The 17,674-nt window shown below is 36.4% G+C and overlaps 3 protein-coding genes across 8 annotated transcripts in view; all 3 read right to left on the minus strand.

Annotated features, from left to right (window-relative positions):
* The window catches only part of LOC111431287, a 2,401-nt gene extending 364 nt beyond the window's left edge, over positions 1 to 2,037 (minus strand). Inside the window, exon 1 of one of the 3 annotated variants that reach the window (XM_023067870.1) lies at positions 1,314 to 2,037. In XM_023067870.1, coding sequence (XP_022923638.1) covers positions 1,314 to 1,986 — 673 coding nt within the window. In that variant the 5' untranslated portion in view covers positions 1,987 to 2,037. Of the gene's footprint in view, positions 1 to 959 lie in introns of those variants that run through there. The other 2 variants (XM_023067871.1, XM_023067869.1) reach the window with 2 other exon arrangements.
* Positions 2,038 to 8,480: 6,443 nt separating this feature from the next.
* LOC111431278 (malate synthase, glyoxysomal) lies at positions 8,481 to 12,013 on the minus strand. 4 transcript variants are annotated; one of them, XM_023067859.1, is made up of 5 exons: positions 11,721 to 12,013; positions 10,458 to 11,586; positions 10,048 to 10,373; positions 9,428 to 9,758; positions 8,481 to 9,362 (listed from the first exon to the last, which is right to left on the minus strand). In XM_023067859.1, the coding sequence occupies exons 2-5, from the start codon at positions 10,845 to 10,847 to the stop codon at positions 8,706 to 8,708; spliced, it is 1,704 nt and encodes a 567-aa protein (XP_022923627.1). In that variant the 5' UTR covers positions 10,848 to 11,586; positions 11,721 to 12,013; the 3' UTR covers positions 8,481 to 8,705. The 4 variants fall into 4 exon arrangements, with proteins under 4 accessions (XP_022923627.1, XP_022923626.1, XP_022923625.1 ...); XM_023067858.1 differs by having other exon boundaries at positions 10,458 to 11,275; positions 11,395 to 12,013; XM_023067857.1 differs by having other exon boundaries at positions 10,458 to 11,317; positions 11,395 to 12,013.
* A 331-nt stretch (positions 12,014 to 12,344) lies between these two features.
* Positions 12,345 to 16,250, minus strand: LOC111431280 (4-coumarate--CoA ligase-like 9). Its single transcript, XM_023067860.1, has 6 exons — positions 15,109 to 16,250; positions 14,349 to 14,538; positions 13,081 to 13,226; positions 12,856 to 12,923; positions 12,665 to 12,767; positions 12,345 to 12,590 (listed from the first exon to the last, which is right to left on the minus strand). The coding sequence occupies exons 1-6, from the start codon at positions 16,147 to 16,149 to the stop codon at positions 12,465 to 12,467; spliced, it is 1,674 nt and encodes a 557-aa protein (XP_022923628.1). The 5' UTR covers positions 16,150 to 16,250; the 3' UTR covers positions 12,345 to 12,464.
* Positions 16,251 to 17,674: the final 1,424 nt, after the last annotated feature.

Raw genomic sequence — 17,674 nt, forward strand, 5'->3', positions numbered from 1 at the left:
TTTTTTTAAAAAAAAAAAAAGAAGAATAATAATATTAAAAAAAAAAAAAAGAATCTTTTTAGTGAATGAAAGTGGAGTTCAATGTACGGAAAGTTTAGACAAAAACAGTACCAAATCAATGACAAGACCCAAACCACGAATCTCGCCATTAATTAATTTTAGAGAAAATAAGTATATTTTTTTTTATACCAATCTTCAATATTTGAATAATGTTTTAAAAGCTTATTAAATTAAATAATGCTTCAAGACTATTGTTTATGTTATATCCTATGGTCTGATATTGTGGGAATTTTTATTTTTATTAAATATTGGACTTAAAAGCTCAATCCAATTTGTTGAAATAAATAAATAAAATTTAAAATTAATCATAAGACAGATATAAAGTTATACCTGCCCACTTAATGGATAACCCTCCATTGTCTTCCATGTTAGGTAGGAGAAGAGAAATAATTAAATTTATTGGTTAGTTTTATGTGTCAAATCAAATTAAAATTATTTTATTTCCAAATGTAAAAACAGATTTGAAAATACAAATTAATTAATAATACATTAACTTACCCGCCCCAACAATTAACTACGAAGGCCTATCAATTACTCAATGTACAAGTACTTGAGCTTGTATAGTTTATGAGGAACGCATATTAGTTACTCAAACTTGAATAGCTTGATGACAAAGACGTATTGATACTTAAGCTAGTGATGACAAGGGCATGATAGTACTCAACCATTGTACAGTTTGCTACGATGGCGTATTAGTTACTCAAGCTTGAATAGTACTCGAGCTTTGTACAATTAGACGTATTAGTTACTCAAGCTTGAATAGCTGGTGACGAAAACGTACTAGTATTTAAGCTTGTGTAGTCACTGACACGTGTTTGAACTTGTACCGTTAGTGACAAGTATCCAAAAACGTTAACGAGTGGTAAATTACACAACCATCCTCATGTTCATCTTCAACATTTTTTTTTTTGAAAAATCAATATATTGACCTGAAAAAAAAATGAAAACCCAATATTTACATGAAAAGGAAAAAGACGATTATAGGCAATGCATTGAAAACTTGAACCCTAACAAAGCCCTCTCTATTCACAATTCTCTTACCAACCACCCAATAAAAAACCAACCCGAACCGGCTCATTATCGGCAGAAGCCGAGACTGAGCGCCGCCTTGACGTCCAGCCTCCAAGCAAACCCGCCGCCGTCCATCCTCCATGCATCACACGGCGCCGTCAACGAGCTCCTCTCCTTTCCCCACCGGCTCCGGTACTGAACCTTAACTCTACACGTGAATGCCGGCCACCACTCCTCCGCCGTCTCCTTCATCTCCAACCAAACCCTCACCACGTCATCCACCGTACCCCCCACCATCTCCCTATACGCTTCGTTTGTCCACGTCACCTTCCCTCCACCGTCCGATATAAACCCGGGACACGTGTCTCTCTCCAGATTCCTTCTCCTCTCCTCGTCCGTACATCCCAACTCCTCCCCTTCTCCCCACGTGATCTCCGCCACGTGCTCCACCGTCACCGACGAAGCCACTATCCTCACCGCCTGCGGCACCGACACCGTCGCAACCGCCGTCCGATCCACCACCAATCCCGCTTCCTCTCTCACCCCCTCGAAACTCAACCAAACCGGCACGTTTCTTCCTTCTCTCTTAACACAACCCGGAATCTCCGGCAAAAGCGGCAACGTCGTCGTCGTAACTGCCGAACCCAAAACGCCGTCGTTTGTTACACTCTTCTTCCTCCGATTATTGCACCGCTTACTTCCAGTCTCCCTACCGCACTTCCTCTTCCCTCTACCGGTTCGTCCGGTAACCTCAGGTTTCTCCGGCGTGGAATCCGCAGAACCAGATCCGGAGGAAAGCGCCGGTTTAGGCGCAATGGGGCGAAACCTAAGCATTATACGGTCGACTTTCGACATGTCGTGGGAAGGACCGACATATCGGGCAATACAGCAACCTCCTCTCCCGTTACCGTCCATTAAGAAACAATCAAACGGCTCAGATTGAAAGCTGATTTTGCAGCAAAAACGTTGCGACGAGCGTGTGGAGAATGGAGAAGAAAAGAGCGGAGATTTATAAGAAGCGGCGATTGGGACACGTAGCGGTACAGACACGTTGAATCCGCAGCTTCCAACAGCGCAGATCGCGATTGGGCGACATACAGGAAACGTGGCGTTTTTTCCTTTTCTTTATTTTCATTTTTATTATTTATTTTCTCATGAGTGGGGCCCACCAAACTCGGATTATGATTGGGCTCCACCTGGCAACCAATCAGAGACCAAGAAGTGTAGGGTACAGAAGCCGAAAGCCATCCACGTATCCCCTGTCTCGTCTCTTAACTCTAATTTATTTTATTCTTTTTTCTCTTATTTTAAATTGTTTATAAATCAATAAATTAAATTAAAATATGATTGGAAGAATTCCAACCATTGATATTTTATTACGAGCGTAAGATTAAATCATCCATTAATTGACGATAATTTTATTACGAGCGTAGCGCCAATCAACATTCTCTTGAAAAGTTTTGTTATCGACCTTCTTTAATACTTTTATTTATCACCGAAGCGTTTGTCGACTAAATTTTGACTTTTTTAATGTTTTTTGGTGATGGGTGATGGGATATCTTCGTTGATCTTTAAAATCCAACGTTACCCATTTGAGCATTTCTCATTCCACTTAACATATTACAGTAATCGTAGTTTTCGAGCTGGTACAAGTCTTTGAGGTTGACCTACACACAATAAACTATGTACAAATACTCGAAGTTGAACATTGTTTCAAATCATCAGCTCGACTATTCTAATTATTTTTCATTATCAAGGCTACACAGACGTCTTTATAATTTTAAATTATGAATGGGTCTTTTTAAATTTTTTTTTGAAAGTAAATATTTTTTTGTTTTGGGTGGTTGGTATTAAATTTCAAAATCTAGTGAAGCAAAAAGTCTAAAAGACATTAATAATTTACAAATAATTATAATTAATTTAGTTACCAAAAATCGAGGGGATGAGGTGGACATTTTGGGGGAGGGGGAGGTAAGGTGGGTTAACGCGTGGACCAATAGGAAGCGGATAGAAACGACTAACGAGGCCAAGAGATTTGAGATTTCCGTAAATAACTGCGAATCATATTTTGCCAAGTGGACGGTTGGATGCCACTTCCCCGTCATCCTTTCATATATTTTGATGTGATGGCCTCAGATCAGATTGATTGGTTCCTCGGAAAATAAAATAAATAAAAAAAACTAAATAAGTGCAAATTCACCAAAATACCCCTTATTTCCCACTACCAATATCCAAAAATTACCAAATTTTGACTCAAATTGACCTTTTTTTTTTTGTTATCTATTAACTCAAATTGTTTTTATAAATGACATTGAAAGTATATTACAAAAATAATAAATATTTTTTTAAATAAAAATGATTTTTCCCTATAATATAAAAATGGTTAACTTTTTAACAAATAAATAAATAAATATATATATATATATATAAATAAATAAATGACAGGATTAAATCATTAATATTGGGTATCTTATTTATTGATTTATGCTCGACAAAACTATAAATAAATTATTAACCAATTTGTTGGACAATCTCATAATATTATATTATCAAAATAAAAAATATATATATATATAATTTAATTTAAAAATAATAGAGACTCTAGATGGACAATTAATGCAGTTGACCTAAGTTCAAATTGACATAATAAAATTTATTTAATCAAAATTCTTAAAATAATATTGTATGCTATCGATCTAACTACTCGGGAACAAATAATATTAGACTAATTTTTTAATAAATAATATTAAAAAGACGAAGAAGGAAAAGAATCCAGCTAAGATTGACCATTTTAGTCTAGAAGTTCACAATGAATATCTATATTTCTATATATCTAGAAGTGAATTAAAAATTGTGGGGGAAAAGAGGTAGGAAGAGATTGGTTTGAGTGATGATGATGTTCTAGAAGCTTAGTTGATTGCATTAAACAAATTCAATTAGGTTAATACTTTATTTTCCGCCTAATTAATATAACAATAATCGATTGTTGATCTAAGAGGAAGATCGACCGCATCGAGATCGAGATACGACTCGGACTTCTACTGGAGATAGCAATCTCAAATTTTAAGTAATAGATAAAAAATAACAGCGTTCACATTTGAAACTATAAAAAGTAGTTTGTAACCGTCTAATTTTTAACGACGGAGTCGTGAGATACAGTAATTTTTTAGTAACTGGGTCGTTCTTAAATTTTAAAATTTAGTTTTAAAAATTTGTCTTATATTTTAAAAAGAAAATAAAAAATAATATTAATCTGCATTTTTGTTGGATAATTGGTTAGCAATTATTGCAACTAATGGGATTTTGGCATGTATAATACGGCAATAATTAACTTATTTTATTTAATTAATAGTTAAATGGTGAAGTTCTCTTCCATAATTTATTTATTACTTTATTTTTAGTTCATTGCATAATTCAATTTTATTTCGTTAATGGAGGATAATTATAATGGAATGATTTGACGTCATCCTCATCTATACTAATCTAATAATAACCTTATATTAACAAAAATTAAAATTTCATTAAATTCATATAATTTAAAAAAGAAACTTAATGCAATAATTAACTTCTTATATTTCTTATTAAGTTAAATGATAAATTTATATATATATATATATATGTATGTTTATGTTTAATAGGCTTTTAATAGTTTCTAAATATTTTTATTAATTAATTAAAATATAGCTATAGATATGTAACGGCACAGATTCAACGCTAGCAGATATTGTCCTCTTTGAGTTTTCTCTTTCGAGCTTCCTCTCAAGGCTTTAAAACACGTCTGCTAGGGAAAGGTTTTCACACCCTTATAAATGGTGGTTTGTTCTCTTCCCCAACTAATATGGGACATCATAATCCACTCCCCTTCGGGGCCCTGCGTCATCGCTGGCACTCTTTCTTTCCTCCGATCGATGTGGGACCGCCCCCAAATCCACCTTCCTTTAAGACCCAACGTTCTTACTAGCACATTGTCTCGTGTCTACCCCCTTCGGGGAACAACGAGAAGGCTGGCACATCGTCCGATATCTAGTTTTGATACCATTTGTAACGGTTCAGATCCACCGCTACAAATATTGTCTTTTTTACGCACATCACATGGTATTAATAAATAAAATAAAATAGGGGCATATTTGTGAAAGTTGAATAAAAATTGTATTATAAAAGAGATAAGATCCCAAACTTAATTAGAAAGTGATAAAGGGTTCCCTAACTTTACCCTCAAATCAATGTCGCTCCATCTTTTCATAGTACTACCAAGTTTTTTAAATATTTATGGAATTGTGGTTCGAAAAAGGCATTTATTTTGCATACTAAATAAATAAATTAATTAATTAAAGTTGGGGGCTAAGAGTTAATATATAGTTGGATCAATAATAATGGAGCCTATAAAAAAATTATTCCCTTATATTGTTAAAATAAAATAAAACAAAAATAAAAAATTAAAGTAACCACGGTCGTTCAACTTGGTTTTTGCGACCCACGTAGAAACAAAGAGACTTCTATTTTCTCCCTTGCCTTTGACGTTGTTATCAGTGACGACAAATATGAAAAATCGGTAAAGATGGTAACAACTATGGTAGTTTTACTAACTTTGGTGGTGAGGAATTTGAGTCTGGTTAAAAATTGAGTGAGAATGGAGAAAACGTGTTGATGGGCTGAGTAACGCCCACAAATACAGTGAAATATATATGAAGGTGACTCTGATACCAGAAGAAACTAGATAGAGATTTCGGTGACAAATACAATGAGATGAATCAGTACGTTGATCGATTCGAAAATGAGAGTACTTCATTGAGAAAAAAGTTGGTTATTTTTCTAAAAGTTTATTGACCCAGTAAAATCCTGCCCGGGTCAATAATAAAAGGAAAGAAAATAGTTTAACTGTGAAAAAAATTAATGAAATTGAAAATATGAGAGTAAAAACTGTTTGAACTCTTATTTTATGAAATAAACAGTTTTTGGTCAAAATTGATAAAACTTGTCGTTTAAGGTCAAAAATCGACCACGACCTTAACTAAGATTATTATAATCATCTCGTTATATATAACGTCTATAGCATCAAACACGGCATCTTTACAAATGCTTCGTACTCGAGCTTGTCGTACAAGCTTCGTGTCAATCTTAATTATTTATTCAAGTTGCTAAATAAAGAAATTTAGCATCTTCGATTACACCCGACTAAACTATTTTCATGGATCCACATGAAATATTTAATTATTTTTTTTATTGTAATATCCTATGAATTATTATTATTGTTAAATAACAATATATTATTTAACTCAAGGAAGCTACTTTATATTAAAAATTATAATATGATTGTTAAACAACCAAATTAAATAATAATGAAATAAATAACCTTAAACAATATGGTAAGAATAATGCGACATTAGGCCAAAAGTGGCATACCATTATAAGTAAAGTGCCCACTAAACCATATAATTAATCCCTAAAATACGCTAATTTTCTTAATTATTTTATTTAATAAATGTGAAAAAAGTAACATCGAACTCGATTCACCACGCATGATGGGTTGAAGTACGGCTGTCGGAATCGCCCACGTGATAGCCGCAACATGGACCAATAGAAATTGGCCACGTAGCAGAAAAAGTTTTTATTAAGATTGCAAAAGAAGTATGTCTCTGAATAATTTGATGTCCATAAGGAAGTGGGTCTTCGCCACGTGGACCTTAGGGGTAAGGGGCCCACAAGTGAAGGGTATCTTGGTCCAAATTAATGGGCTTTGGTCTGAAATTAGGTTCCTGTCTGAGGTTCGGTCAGGGAAGGGAGACCGTTGGAATAAGGGCAGATGAGAGAGAAAGTGAAAGACCCTCTTTGGAAGGTGCAAGCCTGTCTAGAAATGGAGAGAATCTATTTGTCCTCCTTTATTTTTTTATTCATTAAATTATTAAAAAATACTTATATATTTTTTAATTTGTAATATTATTTTTTTTGATAAAATAATGTGACGATGGGACTCGGAGGGGGTGAATTGTCTCACATCAGTTGAAGAGTAGAATGAAACATTCTTTATAAGGTGTGAAAACCTCTCACTAATAGACACGTTTTAAAAATCTTGAGAGAAACCTCGAAAAGAAAAACCCAAATAGGACATTGTAAATGGTATTAGAGCTAGACACCGGACGATGTGCCAATGAGAACGTTGTGTCCCAAAGGGAGTAGACAGCGAGTGGTATGTCAACGAGAATGTTGGATCCTAAAGAGGAGGTGGATTGTGAGATCCTACATTGATTGGAGAGAAGAATGAGCGTCAACAAGGACGCTGGACCTTGAAGGGAGATGAATTGTGAAATCCCAACACAAAAGAATGAATGCCCTTCGGGGTAGATTATGAAACCTCACATCGACTAGGTTCAAAGAGTGTCACATTATTCCTAATTTAAAATAAAGTTTAGTAGTAGTATTGAAATTTATAAAAGAATATAATTATTTTTATATAAATGATAAATACAATTATTAATAAATTCAAGATAAGGCTGAAGGGGAAGGTGATTTTATAAAATTGATTTAACATAATTAAATAAAGATAAACTCAAATTGAAGCCTTCAAATATCCCATTTCCTAATCATGAAAGCTACTTCCTTTGCTTTTTCTAAGTAGGATTTCCTAGTAAGCATGTGCTGTCAAAAGAATCAATAAATAAATGCAACTTTAATTTTAAATTTTGGTGTATATATATATATATATATACCTATTTAATTTATTAATTGGAGATTTTTTTCCCTCCATTTTAATTACTATTATTTAATCGACTTTATTATATATTACTACATTAAAATTAAAAGGCTCCAATTGTGTTAGGAAAATTGATCAAAAATCAATTTAAATATTAGATAATGTAACTAGGCCAAACTATTAGATAATTCAAATATTTTAAAATAAATATACAAAATATTTTAGTAAATCTATATAAGAAGAAATTTAAATATTTTTAAAATAAATTATCTAACATCTACTCTAAATATTCTACCACTAATGTTTTCATTTAAAAAAAAAAAAAAAAAATAGACCGTGCATTAATTCCTACATAATACATTTTTTCTCGATCACCCTACTTACTTTTGATCCCAATAAATACTTTTGATCCCAATAAATTCAAAACAAACAGTACAGTAATTTCTACAGCTATATTGTAATCTTTGACGAGTCTTAATAAAAAAACTAGCGTATCTTGTAGTCTTTCTCTGGAAGAGGCATATTTTTCAGAAAAATAATAATAATAAATAAATAATGATCATGAATTGTGTTCAACAAATCATGTGAACAAACTTGGTCAAATTCATAGTATTCGAGCCCAGTTCAAGTAAGCCAAAAATAGTTCATTAAATGATAATTGAACCCAAAAACCATCAAAGATTTTGCACATGATATACATAGAAATCAGTAAAGAGAGTCAAACAAGCAACGGCCAAAATATAGGTTCATATAGAGAGTTCCAATTTGCTTGCAATTGCTGAATTTGTTGACATAAACCACACAACAGCTTGAAAAAGAAATGGACAAACAAACAGAGTCTTAAATTACAATACAAATACGTTATTCTCAGCAACAAGGAAGAGAAGAGAAGGGAAGCAAAAGAACTCTTACCTGTCGAAAGAAGGCCAATTTGGTGCGGTTTTCAGAGCCTGGACAGCTCCCTGGGATGATGTATGACTATATGGTTGTACGCATCCAAGGTCAGAAAATCATCCAAGGTTGGCGCTGTGCATTGCCTTGTGAACATCTTGCAAGCCTCTTTGTACATTCCCTTCCTGAATTTCTCCTTCCCCACTTCCCTTTCAATCCTTTCCATTTCTTCTTCCACCACTCTTCCGAACAGTTCCTTGTTCACACTCACTCCAAGCCCATCTCCATCCAATTCCACTCCATACTTCAGCCATTGCCAGTTTTGAACCCTGCTGATTTCAGCTGTGGCTGCATCTTCCATCAGGTTATACAGAGGCACCGAGCCTGTCCCAGTTAGCCATGCTGCTAGATACTGAATTCCGACTCGGGTGTTCAACCGGAGCCCTTCCAATGTACGAACACCCCTCGGTTGCTGCAAGAGGTCGTCTGCAGTTAGGTTTGCAGCATCGTCTCGTCTTGCAGATCGAATCTGATTTGGGGCGTTTCCCATGTTGTTGGTGAAGACTTCCATACATGCTGGGATTAGTCCTGGATGTGCTGCCCATGTTCCATCATGCCCTGCCTTTGCCTCTCTCAATTTGTCCTTCCTCACTAGCTCAAGTGCCATCTCATTTGCCTTTGGGTCGTCTCTAATTGGAATTTGAGCTGCCTGTAAAATGTTACTGTCAAAACTTTTCCTTTTGAATGTGATGAAATATTGTGCATTGTACGTACCATGCCTCCCATGGCGTGCACACCACGCCTGTGACAAGTCCTGATGAGGAGATCAGAATAACTCCTCATGAAATGTTGTGCCATACCGACTTGGACTCGGTCGGGTAACAGGCGATCTGGGTGAGCCTGGAAGGTCTTGACATAGCTGAATATGTAATCCCATCTACCACAGTTCAATCCCACAGAATGATCCCTCAGCTCATAGAGTATTTCATCCATTTGAAACACTGCTGGAAGTGTTTCAATCAGCACAGTGGCCCTGATGCTGCCCCTCTCTATCCCTGCCATCTTCTCTGCTCTCTCAAATACACTATTCCATATTTTTGCTTCCCTGCAGACCACATATTAAACAGCTTGTAATATTGTTTGAATGTGGTGAACTGAATCCATTACGACCCAAGTTGAAAAAACCCTTGAATCGGACTTTTCAAGTGATTTTCTTTTAAGTCTTTGATGATAAGATCAGGTCCATAGAATCTATACTTTCTCTAACCATGGTTTTCTTTAAAGGGTGTTCATTCTTTATCAGACCATTATCATCTAAAGAAGAGACTCGTTGCAAACATAGCTCAATTTCTAGAAAAACATGTTCAATTTGGATAGTTAAAATGATGTGTTACCTGGAGTGCTCCATTTTGGGAAGGTAGAAGAAAGGGCCAGAACCTTGACCTTGAGAGCGCCGGAAATTGGCATGGTTGTGGAAGAAGTAGAGCCCAAAGTCCACAAGACAGCCGGTGGCAGGCTCGCCGTCGATGAAGATATGAGCCTCCGGCAAGTGCCAACCTCGAGGACGAACAAAGAGCTTGGCTGTCTGATCGTTCAGCTTATAAACCTTGTTTCTAGCTTTGTCATGGAAGCTTATAGTCCCATCTACTGCATCCTTCAGATTAATTTGCCCTCTCATCAGATTCTCCCAGTTTGGTGACAGTGCATCTTCAAAGTCCGCCTGTTTTGATTTTTTTTTAATCAAATTGCATTCTCTTAAGAAATGTAAATCAAATCTTGAGCAGAGAAAAGAAAGAGAACGAACCATGAAAACTTTAGCTCCAGAATTGAGTGCGTTGATGATCATCTTCCGCTCCACAGGTCCGGTGATCTCCACCCTCCGATCAGCAACTGCCGGGGGGACTGGTGCACATGTCCACTCAGATTCCCTAATATACTTGGTCGCCGGATCAAACCCCGGCACCGCCCCTTCATTGTACCTCCTTTTGGCTTCTCTGCGGCATTCCATCGAATACCTTATGTGGTTTCTGAAAGTCCTCTGTAAATCAGCGACAAACAGCAAGGCTTCCTTGCTGAGAATCCTGGCAAATTCTTCATCATAACGTCCCCGAATGTCCACTCCCTCTGGAACATCGTAGCCTCTGCTACTTTTCTTCCTTACTGCCGATTCAGAATACATTCCCAGCGATCCCATCTTCTTCTTCCTCTTCCTCCTCCTCCTACAATTAAAGCTTATTCGGTGCCTTCGTAGAGCCAAGGTGCTGTGTATTTATATGCAGCACAATTCTCTAGGAGTTTCCGGGTGGGATAGGATCGTTGAGGATTATCGTTATGGACATTCATGGCGTATTCCAACGCAGGATAAGATAATCCCGTCTGACGCAAGAAAGATAACAACAATCCACCATTTATTGAGTTCCGTGCCAACATTGGGAACTGCAGTTGAGTAACTGAAGAAGATGATATGGCGGATTGTGGTCATCTCCACGTGGTAGATCTTCGATTTTTGGCGGCGAATTTGAATTTATAATAACTGAGGTGAACAGATGAAGTTCCGACCAAGGATCTGCATTGTGTTCTTGCTTTCCTCACGCCCCAACGCCTGTGTTACTGCTGTACACTCTTTCAATCCATATACCAAATCAACCGAACAGAAGATTTAATCTATAAACAAATTAAGAACAGATTTGAATTTAGCAACCGAAAGGAATTATGGAAATGGAGAATGTTTGTTCTCTGACCGGTATAATTTAGGGCAACTTCTCATGGAATTTCTCGACCTTCTTCCCCAAGAGCAGCAATGCCGCAACCCTAAATTGGAAGAAAACTTGGGACGTACTTCGCCGCCAACTCCGAATTAGCCAACGCCACCACGAACGGCGGAGGAACTGAAATGTACGAGACCCTCCACTTCTCCACTCGAAGCCGAATCTCTGCATCAACATCACGGTATCGCTTATCGGATTGATTGATTTCGACAGGCAACACCATCGCCTTCTCCATCCGATCAAATTTTCAGTTATAATAGAGATAAACTTCGGAGAATCTAGGGAGCTAAGACGTTCACCTGGTGAGCAATCTCCAATCGGTAACTAGTAGGGTTAACTGGAGAGATGCGGACGCCGAGTGGATTCAAATTTGACAGAGAACGGTGGCGTTTGCAGGGGAGAGGATTATTGGAGGAGAGAAAGGGCGCGAGGTTGAGATATTGTTGGAAGTGGGAGTGGTGGTCGGAGGCAGTGGGAAATCTTTGTTTGAGGACAGAAACCGCGTCGAAGATGAATGAATTGGGCGGCGTTGGAAGTTTGGATTCCGATCCGCCATGGAAGTGGACTCGAAGAAGGTAAAAAATGATGTTTATTAAGAATCAATAGTAACAACAAATCATTTATCAAAAAGTCTTGGATCAACCGTTAAATTTATGAATTCTTAATTATATATTCTTTTATTATTATTATTATTATTTAATTAAATGGCATTTGTTGAAGTTTAAGATTAAAATTGTACATTTATAAAATATTATTAGTTTAATTTGATTAATTATATGTTTATCTTTGATTAATTGTGCCCCTAAAATTAAAATATTTAATATTAGTAACACCTTTTCCTTAAAATAATAATAATCATTAACACGAAAATGCAAGTACAATTATTTCTTACTTTTTATAAACTAACATTTGAATTTATTTGTCAAATTTAAAAAATAAAAAACAAGATTTTTTATTTTTAATTTTAAAATCTTATTTTAAATTTTATTTTTGAAGTTTCTGTGGTGCAAAACTACGTGCATTTTCATGGGAACATATCTTCCTTAGAGCTTATTAGAACCATGAGAGCGAGCATGTTGGGTCAGCTCCCTCCTCAGAATCTTCCCTGCAGGCGATTTCGGGATCGCGTCGATAAACGAAACTCGTCGAATTTTCTTGTACGGTGCAACCTGCAAGATGATGAAAATGGTGAGCTTGAATGCAAGAAGAAGACATGAGAAATAGCAGACAATCTCAAGCTTGCCTGTTTAGCAATGAAATCAATAACTTGAGCCTCAGTGATATTGCTTCCAGGCTTTCTAACAACGTAAGCCATAGGAATCTCTCCAGCATCTTCATCGGGATAGCTGCTCAACAGAAGTAATCAAGTTCATCAGCAAAATTAGGCAGCAGAGAGCTCATTCTTGACAAGTTTAAGAACAGACAGATGCATACGGTATCACAGCAGCGTCAATGATTTCAGGGTTGGATTGAAGCAAATGTTCCAATTCTGCAGGTGGGACCTGGAATTTGTTCAAAACCAAAAAGATTTTTAATTACTAAGGAGCCCGTACGAGTGGGTTTGATTCGAAAGTCATTTCAAATAGGACCTAAAACAACAACGCGATAACGACAACTGACATTTGTAATCGTATTCGGTCAAAAATTACAAGAAGTCACCTGATAAGCCTTGTACTTGATCAATTCTTTTAATCTGTCAACAATGTAGAGGAATCCATCGGAATCAAAATAGCAAAGATCACCAGTCTTTAGCCATCCATCTGGATGCAGGGTTTCGGTAGTTGCCTTGGCATCTCCTACATAACCTGAATCAAACAATATTTGGTGATCTGTTTATCAAACAATATTCGGGTGTAATGCATTCCTTACAAATCACCTTCATGTCACAAGGCAAATAGAGGCGGGATATTATTTTTAGTTCAACAATGAGTTGAAAATATAGTACTTCAATTAATTGAGTTATACTCCACTTCATAGATAGAACGAGCATCGAGTCTAAAATAGTAGTTACAAGTCTAGTATATAAGTAACATCATATAATAAGGCGAAGAAAGATGATCAAACAATTCTCAATCATTGTCCTGATGTATCTGAAGAGTTGGAAGCCAAGGATGCATGCTCAATGATTCATGATGGAATCAACAAAAACTCAACATGGAATTCAAATGGGACTCCAAGGATGCATGCTCAATGATTCATGATGGAATCAACAAAAACTCAACATGGAATTCAAATGGGACTCCCATGTTTAAATGTACGCACTGCCATTTTCTCCTATTAACTCATATTAAATTGGAGTCCACATACTCCGTTTCTTGTTGAAAATTATTAAGAGGAATAGTCCCACATCGACTAATTACGGGAAAAATCATGAGTCTATAAGTAAAGAACAATTTCTCGCTACTAGACCTTTTGGAGAAACTAAAAAAAAACAAAACTATGAGAGCCTATACCTAAAGTGGACAATATAGGGTCGTGGTTCCTAACATGGTATCAGAGTCTTGCTCTTAGCTTAGTCATGTCAATAGAATTCTAAGTGTTGAACAAAAAAAGTTGTGAGATTCGAAGGTATAGTCCAAGGTGACTCAAGTGTCGAATAAATGGTGTATTTTGTATGAGGACTTCAGAGAAGGAGTTGAGCCTCGATTAAGAGGAGACTGTTCGAGAGCTCTAAAGAAGGAGGACTCAGGGGAGGCTCTATGGTATACTTTGTTCGAGAGGACGATTGTTGAAAATTATTAAGAGGAGTAGTCCCATATAAGCTAATTAAGAGGAAGATCATGGATGGATGATTAAAAAACAATATTTCCATTAATACGAGACCTTTTGAAAAAGTCAAAATAAAGCTTTTATGCTCAAAGTGGACAATATCATATTAATGCGCAAGATCGTGTGTTTTTGATGATGATGAACAGAAGATTGCTAACCTTTCATGATTCCTGGACCTCGCAGCCAAAGCTCTCCTCTATGGCCAGGAGGCAAGGCCTCTCCAGAATCAGGATCCACAATCATGGCTTCCATATTTTCAGATAGGCGGCCTACTGACTTCGTGTTGCTGCTTTCCTCGGGCCCCATACTTCTTGCTGCCCCCGCTGTACTCTCTGTCAACCCATATCCCTAGTCAACAAAACAAAACAATGCGGCCCTCAGGATTGAGAAACGTGTAATGCTATGAACAGGAAGAAAAATTAATTATGGGTATAAATAAACAGGGTACAATAAATGGAACAACTTTCATCAGTCCCCACAAGAACATTAATGAGATTTAAGTCAACTTTAGCTATTCATTCTTATTACCAATACTTTTAACAAATCTATTTTTTGTTTAGTAAAGTCTATAACAACAGTGTTCATAAAATACAATACACACTTGTATGTTTGAGTTTCAAAGAATATGGACTACTATCATTTTGATTGTGTTTTTCAAATTCTATTTCAGTTCATCGATTAACCTTGAGATTAGTTCTTAATTTTTAATTTATGGTTAAACAATAAAAATCACTTCCGTTTTAATTTAACATTTCAATCCAACAAACTCAAAAAAAAAAAAAAGTCAGTGAAGGAACAGATTCGGATTTGGCAACAAATAGGACGGAGAGTTCATCAGATTCGTATGAAGGGAAGAAGAAACGAGGTCTATTGTACACAAATCATTGAGCAAAAACAGTGAACGAATTTCTTACGAACCTGGATAATTTCAACTTTGGGCAATTTCTGATGGAATTTCTCGATGACTTCTTTCCCAAGAGGAGCGCCGCCGCACCCCAAAACTTGAAGAGAACTGAGATCGTATTTCGCCACCAGTTCCGACTTGGCCATCGCCACCACTAGCGGCGGAGAAACTGGGATGTACGTAACTCTAAACTTCTCTACTGCTGATAGCATCTCCACGAAGTCGAATTTTTGCATCAGAACCAATGTTTCTCCTCGTGAAATCGCTCGAAGCAACATGACGAATCCGAAAACATGGAACAGAGGCAACAGACACAGAGACACCTGACGTGGCTCCGTCTCTCCGTTGTTGACCTCAGATAGAAGAGGATTAGGACTAGAGTTCACCACAATAAGGTTTCGATGACTCAGTAACACGCCTTTCACTCGTCCTGTCGTTCCTGACGAGTACAGGATCGCCGCCGAGTCGGATTGATCGACTTTGACGTCGGCAAGACCATCAGATCTATTGATTTCGGTCATCATGGAGAGAAACGCAGGAGAATCAATCAGGACGGTGCCGAGTTGAAGCTTGGGGAGCTTGGACGCCGTCGAGGATGTAGCGAAGGCAATAACCGGTTTACTGAGTCGAATCTGATGAGAAATCTCCGAATCGGAACCAATCGGATTAGCCGGAGAGATAACAACACCGAGAGATAACAGAGCAAAATACAACACAGGGACTTCCAAAGAAGTCGGTGCGAGAATAAAAGCCACTTGGCCATTGGAGAGTGAGGTTAACGCTTTAAGATTAGAGGCGAGTGTTCGTATTTGACGGAGGAAAATGGCATAGGAGAGATGCACACCAGAGTTGGAGTCGACGAGAACGGCAGCATTTGAAGGAGGAGGGGACGATTGAAGGAGAGAAAGGGCGTGTTCGGTAACGGAGAGAGGCTGAGATAATGGCGGAATTAAGAGAGGTGGTCGGAGGCTATGGAAAATCTTCGTCTGAGGACAGAAACCGCTTCGATGATCAACGAAATGGGCGGCGTTTAAGCTGGGATTCCGATCTGCCATGGAAGTGGACTCGAAGAAAGTGATGCGCGATCGAGCACGCGGACGCTGATCCAACTTATTTTATTCAAATTAGTTGAGAATGTTTTGGATTGAATATTCAAACCGATTAAAAAAACAAAAACAACTTTACAAGATTAAAATAATAATAAATTGCACAATCAACCAATAGGAAATTCCAAAACAGATTTTGAAGTATTTATTGAAAAAGGTTTATTGCTCTTTTTAAAAACCAACCACGTTTCAAGTCGGCTAACAAACTTCCAAGTTTGAAAGTCAAAATTTTCTTTTATTTTCTTTTATTAAATTGCGCTTTTAAAAAGAAAAATGTGTAAAATCATTTAAATTTCAAATTCAGTCAAATTATAGTATAAATTTAAATTCCTTTCCTGTCTTATCCCATACTTCTTTAATATATACTCTAAATTAATATTACCTATCTTTTCAAATAAATAATTATCAGTATAGATATCGATAAAAATGTAGTATGCTACCAATTTTGTTAGGAATCATAGATCTCTACAATGATATGATATTTTCCCAAATTTTGTTAATCACAAATCTCCACAGTATGCCTTTGCTTCTCATACCAATGGAGATAAGGAATCACAGATCTCTACAATGGTATGATATTGTCCCAAATTTTGTTAATCACAGATCTCCACAATGGTATGATATTGTCCCAAATTTTGTTAATCACAGATCTCCACAATAGTATGATATTGTCCCAAATTTTGTTAATCACAGATCTCCACAGTATGATATTGTTCAGCTCTCATGGCTTTGCTTCTCATACCAATGGAGATATATTTAATTACTTATAAACCTACGGTCATTCTCTAAATTAGCTAATGTGGGACTCACTCCCAACAATCTCCCCCTCGAACAAAGTATACTATAAGTCTCCCCCGAAGTTTATGGAGCTCTCGAACAACCTCCTCTTAATCGAGGCTTGACTCCTTGCTCTGGAGCCCTCAAACAAAGTACACCTTTTGTTTGACACTTAGTTAATTTGTTTGATATTTGAGGATTTTATTGTCATGACTAAGTTTAAGGCATGACTTTGATACCATGTTAGAGATCATGGGTCTCGACAATGGTATGATATTGGCATAAGCTCTCATGGCCTTTTTTGGGCTTCCCAAAAACACTGATACCAATGGATGTATTCCTTTACTTATAAAACCACGATCATTCTCTAAATTAGTTAATGTGGGACCCATTCACAACGATCCTTAACAAAATTTTTCATATAAATATATTAAAAAGATATGATAAGTAAACTTTTCATTTTATTTAAAAATTATAGATTTTTTTATGTAGTTTTTTAAAATAATTTTAAAGCATTTTCATATATTTTCATTTATATTCCACATGGAAAAAAATCAAAATTGAAGAAGAAATTAAAATATTTTTATATTATTGTCATATATATTATAACGGTTTATTATTTAATATTTGCAAAATATAAAATACTAAATTATTTTGACAGTGAAGGAGTCGTTGGCTGGAGACCTAAATAATCCAA

The sequence above is a fragment of the Cucurbita moschata genome, unplaced genomic scaffold (genome assembly GCF_002738365.1).
Source record: "Cucurbita moschata cultivar Rifu unplaced genomic scaffold, Cmos_1.0 Cmo_Scf00036, whole genome shotgun sequence".
NCBI classification, from domain to species: Eukaryota; Viridiplantae; Streptophyta; class Magnoliopsida; order Cucurbitales; family Cucurbitaceae; genus Cucurbita; species Cucurbita moschata.

Excerpts from the sequence above, each read along its gene's own strand:
- LOC111431278 (XM_023067859.1), bottom strand. The coding sequence starts at position 10,847 with ATGGGATCGCTGGGAATGTATTCTGAATCGGCAGTAAGGAAGAAAAGT. Across the intron at positions 10,374-10,457 it reads CTGGAGCTAAAGTTTTCATG|GCGGACTTTGAAGATGCACT; the intron begins GTTCGTTCTCTT and ends AAATCAAAACAG. Across the intron at positions 9,759-10,047 it reads CCCAAAATGGAGCACTCCAG|GGAAGCAAAAATATGGAATA; the intron begins GTAACACATCAT and ends TGTGGTCTGCAG.
- LOC111431280 (XM_023067860.1), bottom strand. The coding sequence starts at position 16,149 with ATGGCAGATCGGAATCCCAGCTTAAACGCCGCCCATTTCGTTGATCAT. Across the intron at positions 12,924-13,080 it reads TCAAGTACAAGGCTTATCAG|GTCCCACCTGCAGAATTGGA; the intron begins GTGACTTCTTGT and ends AACAAATTCCAG. Across the intron at positions 12,591-12,664 it reads TTGATTTCATTGCTAAACAG|GTTGCACCGTACAAGAAAAT; the intron begins GCAAGCTTGAGA and ends ATCATCTTGCAG.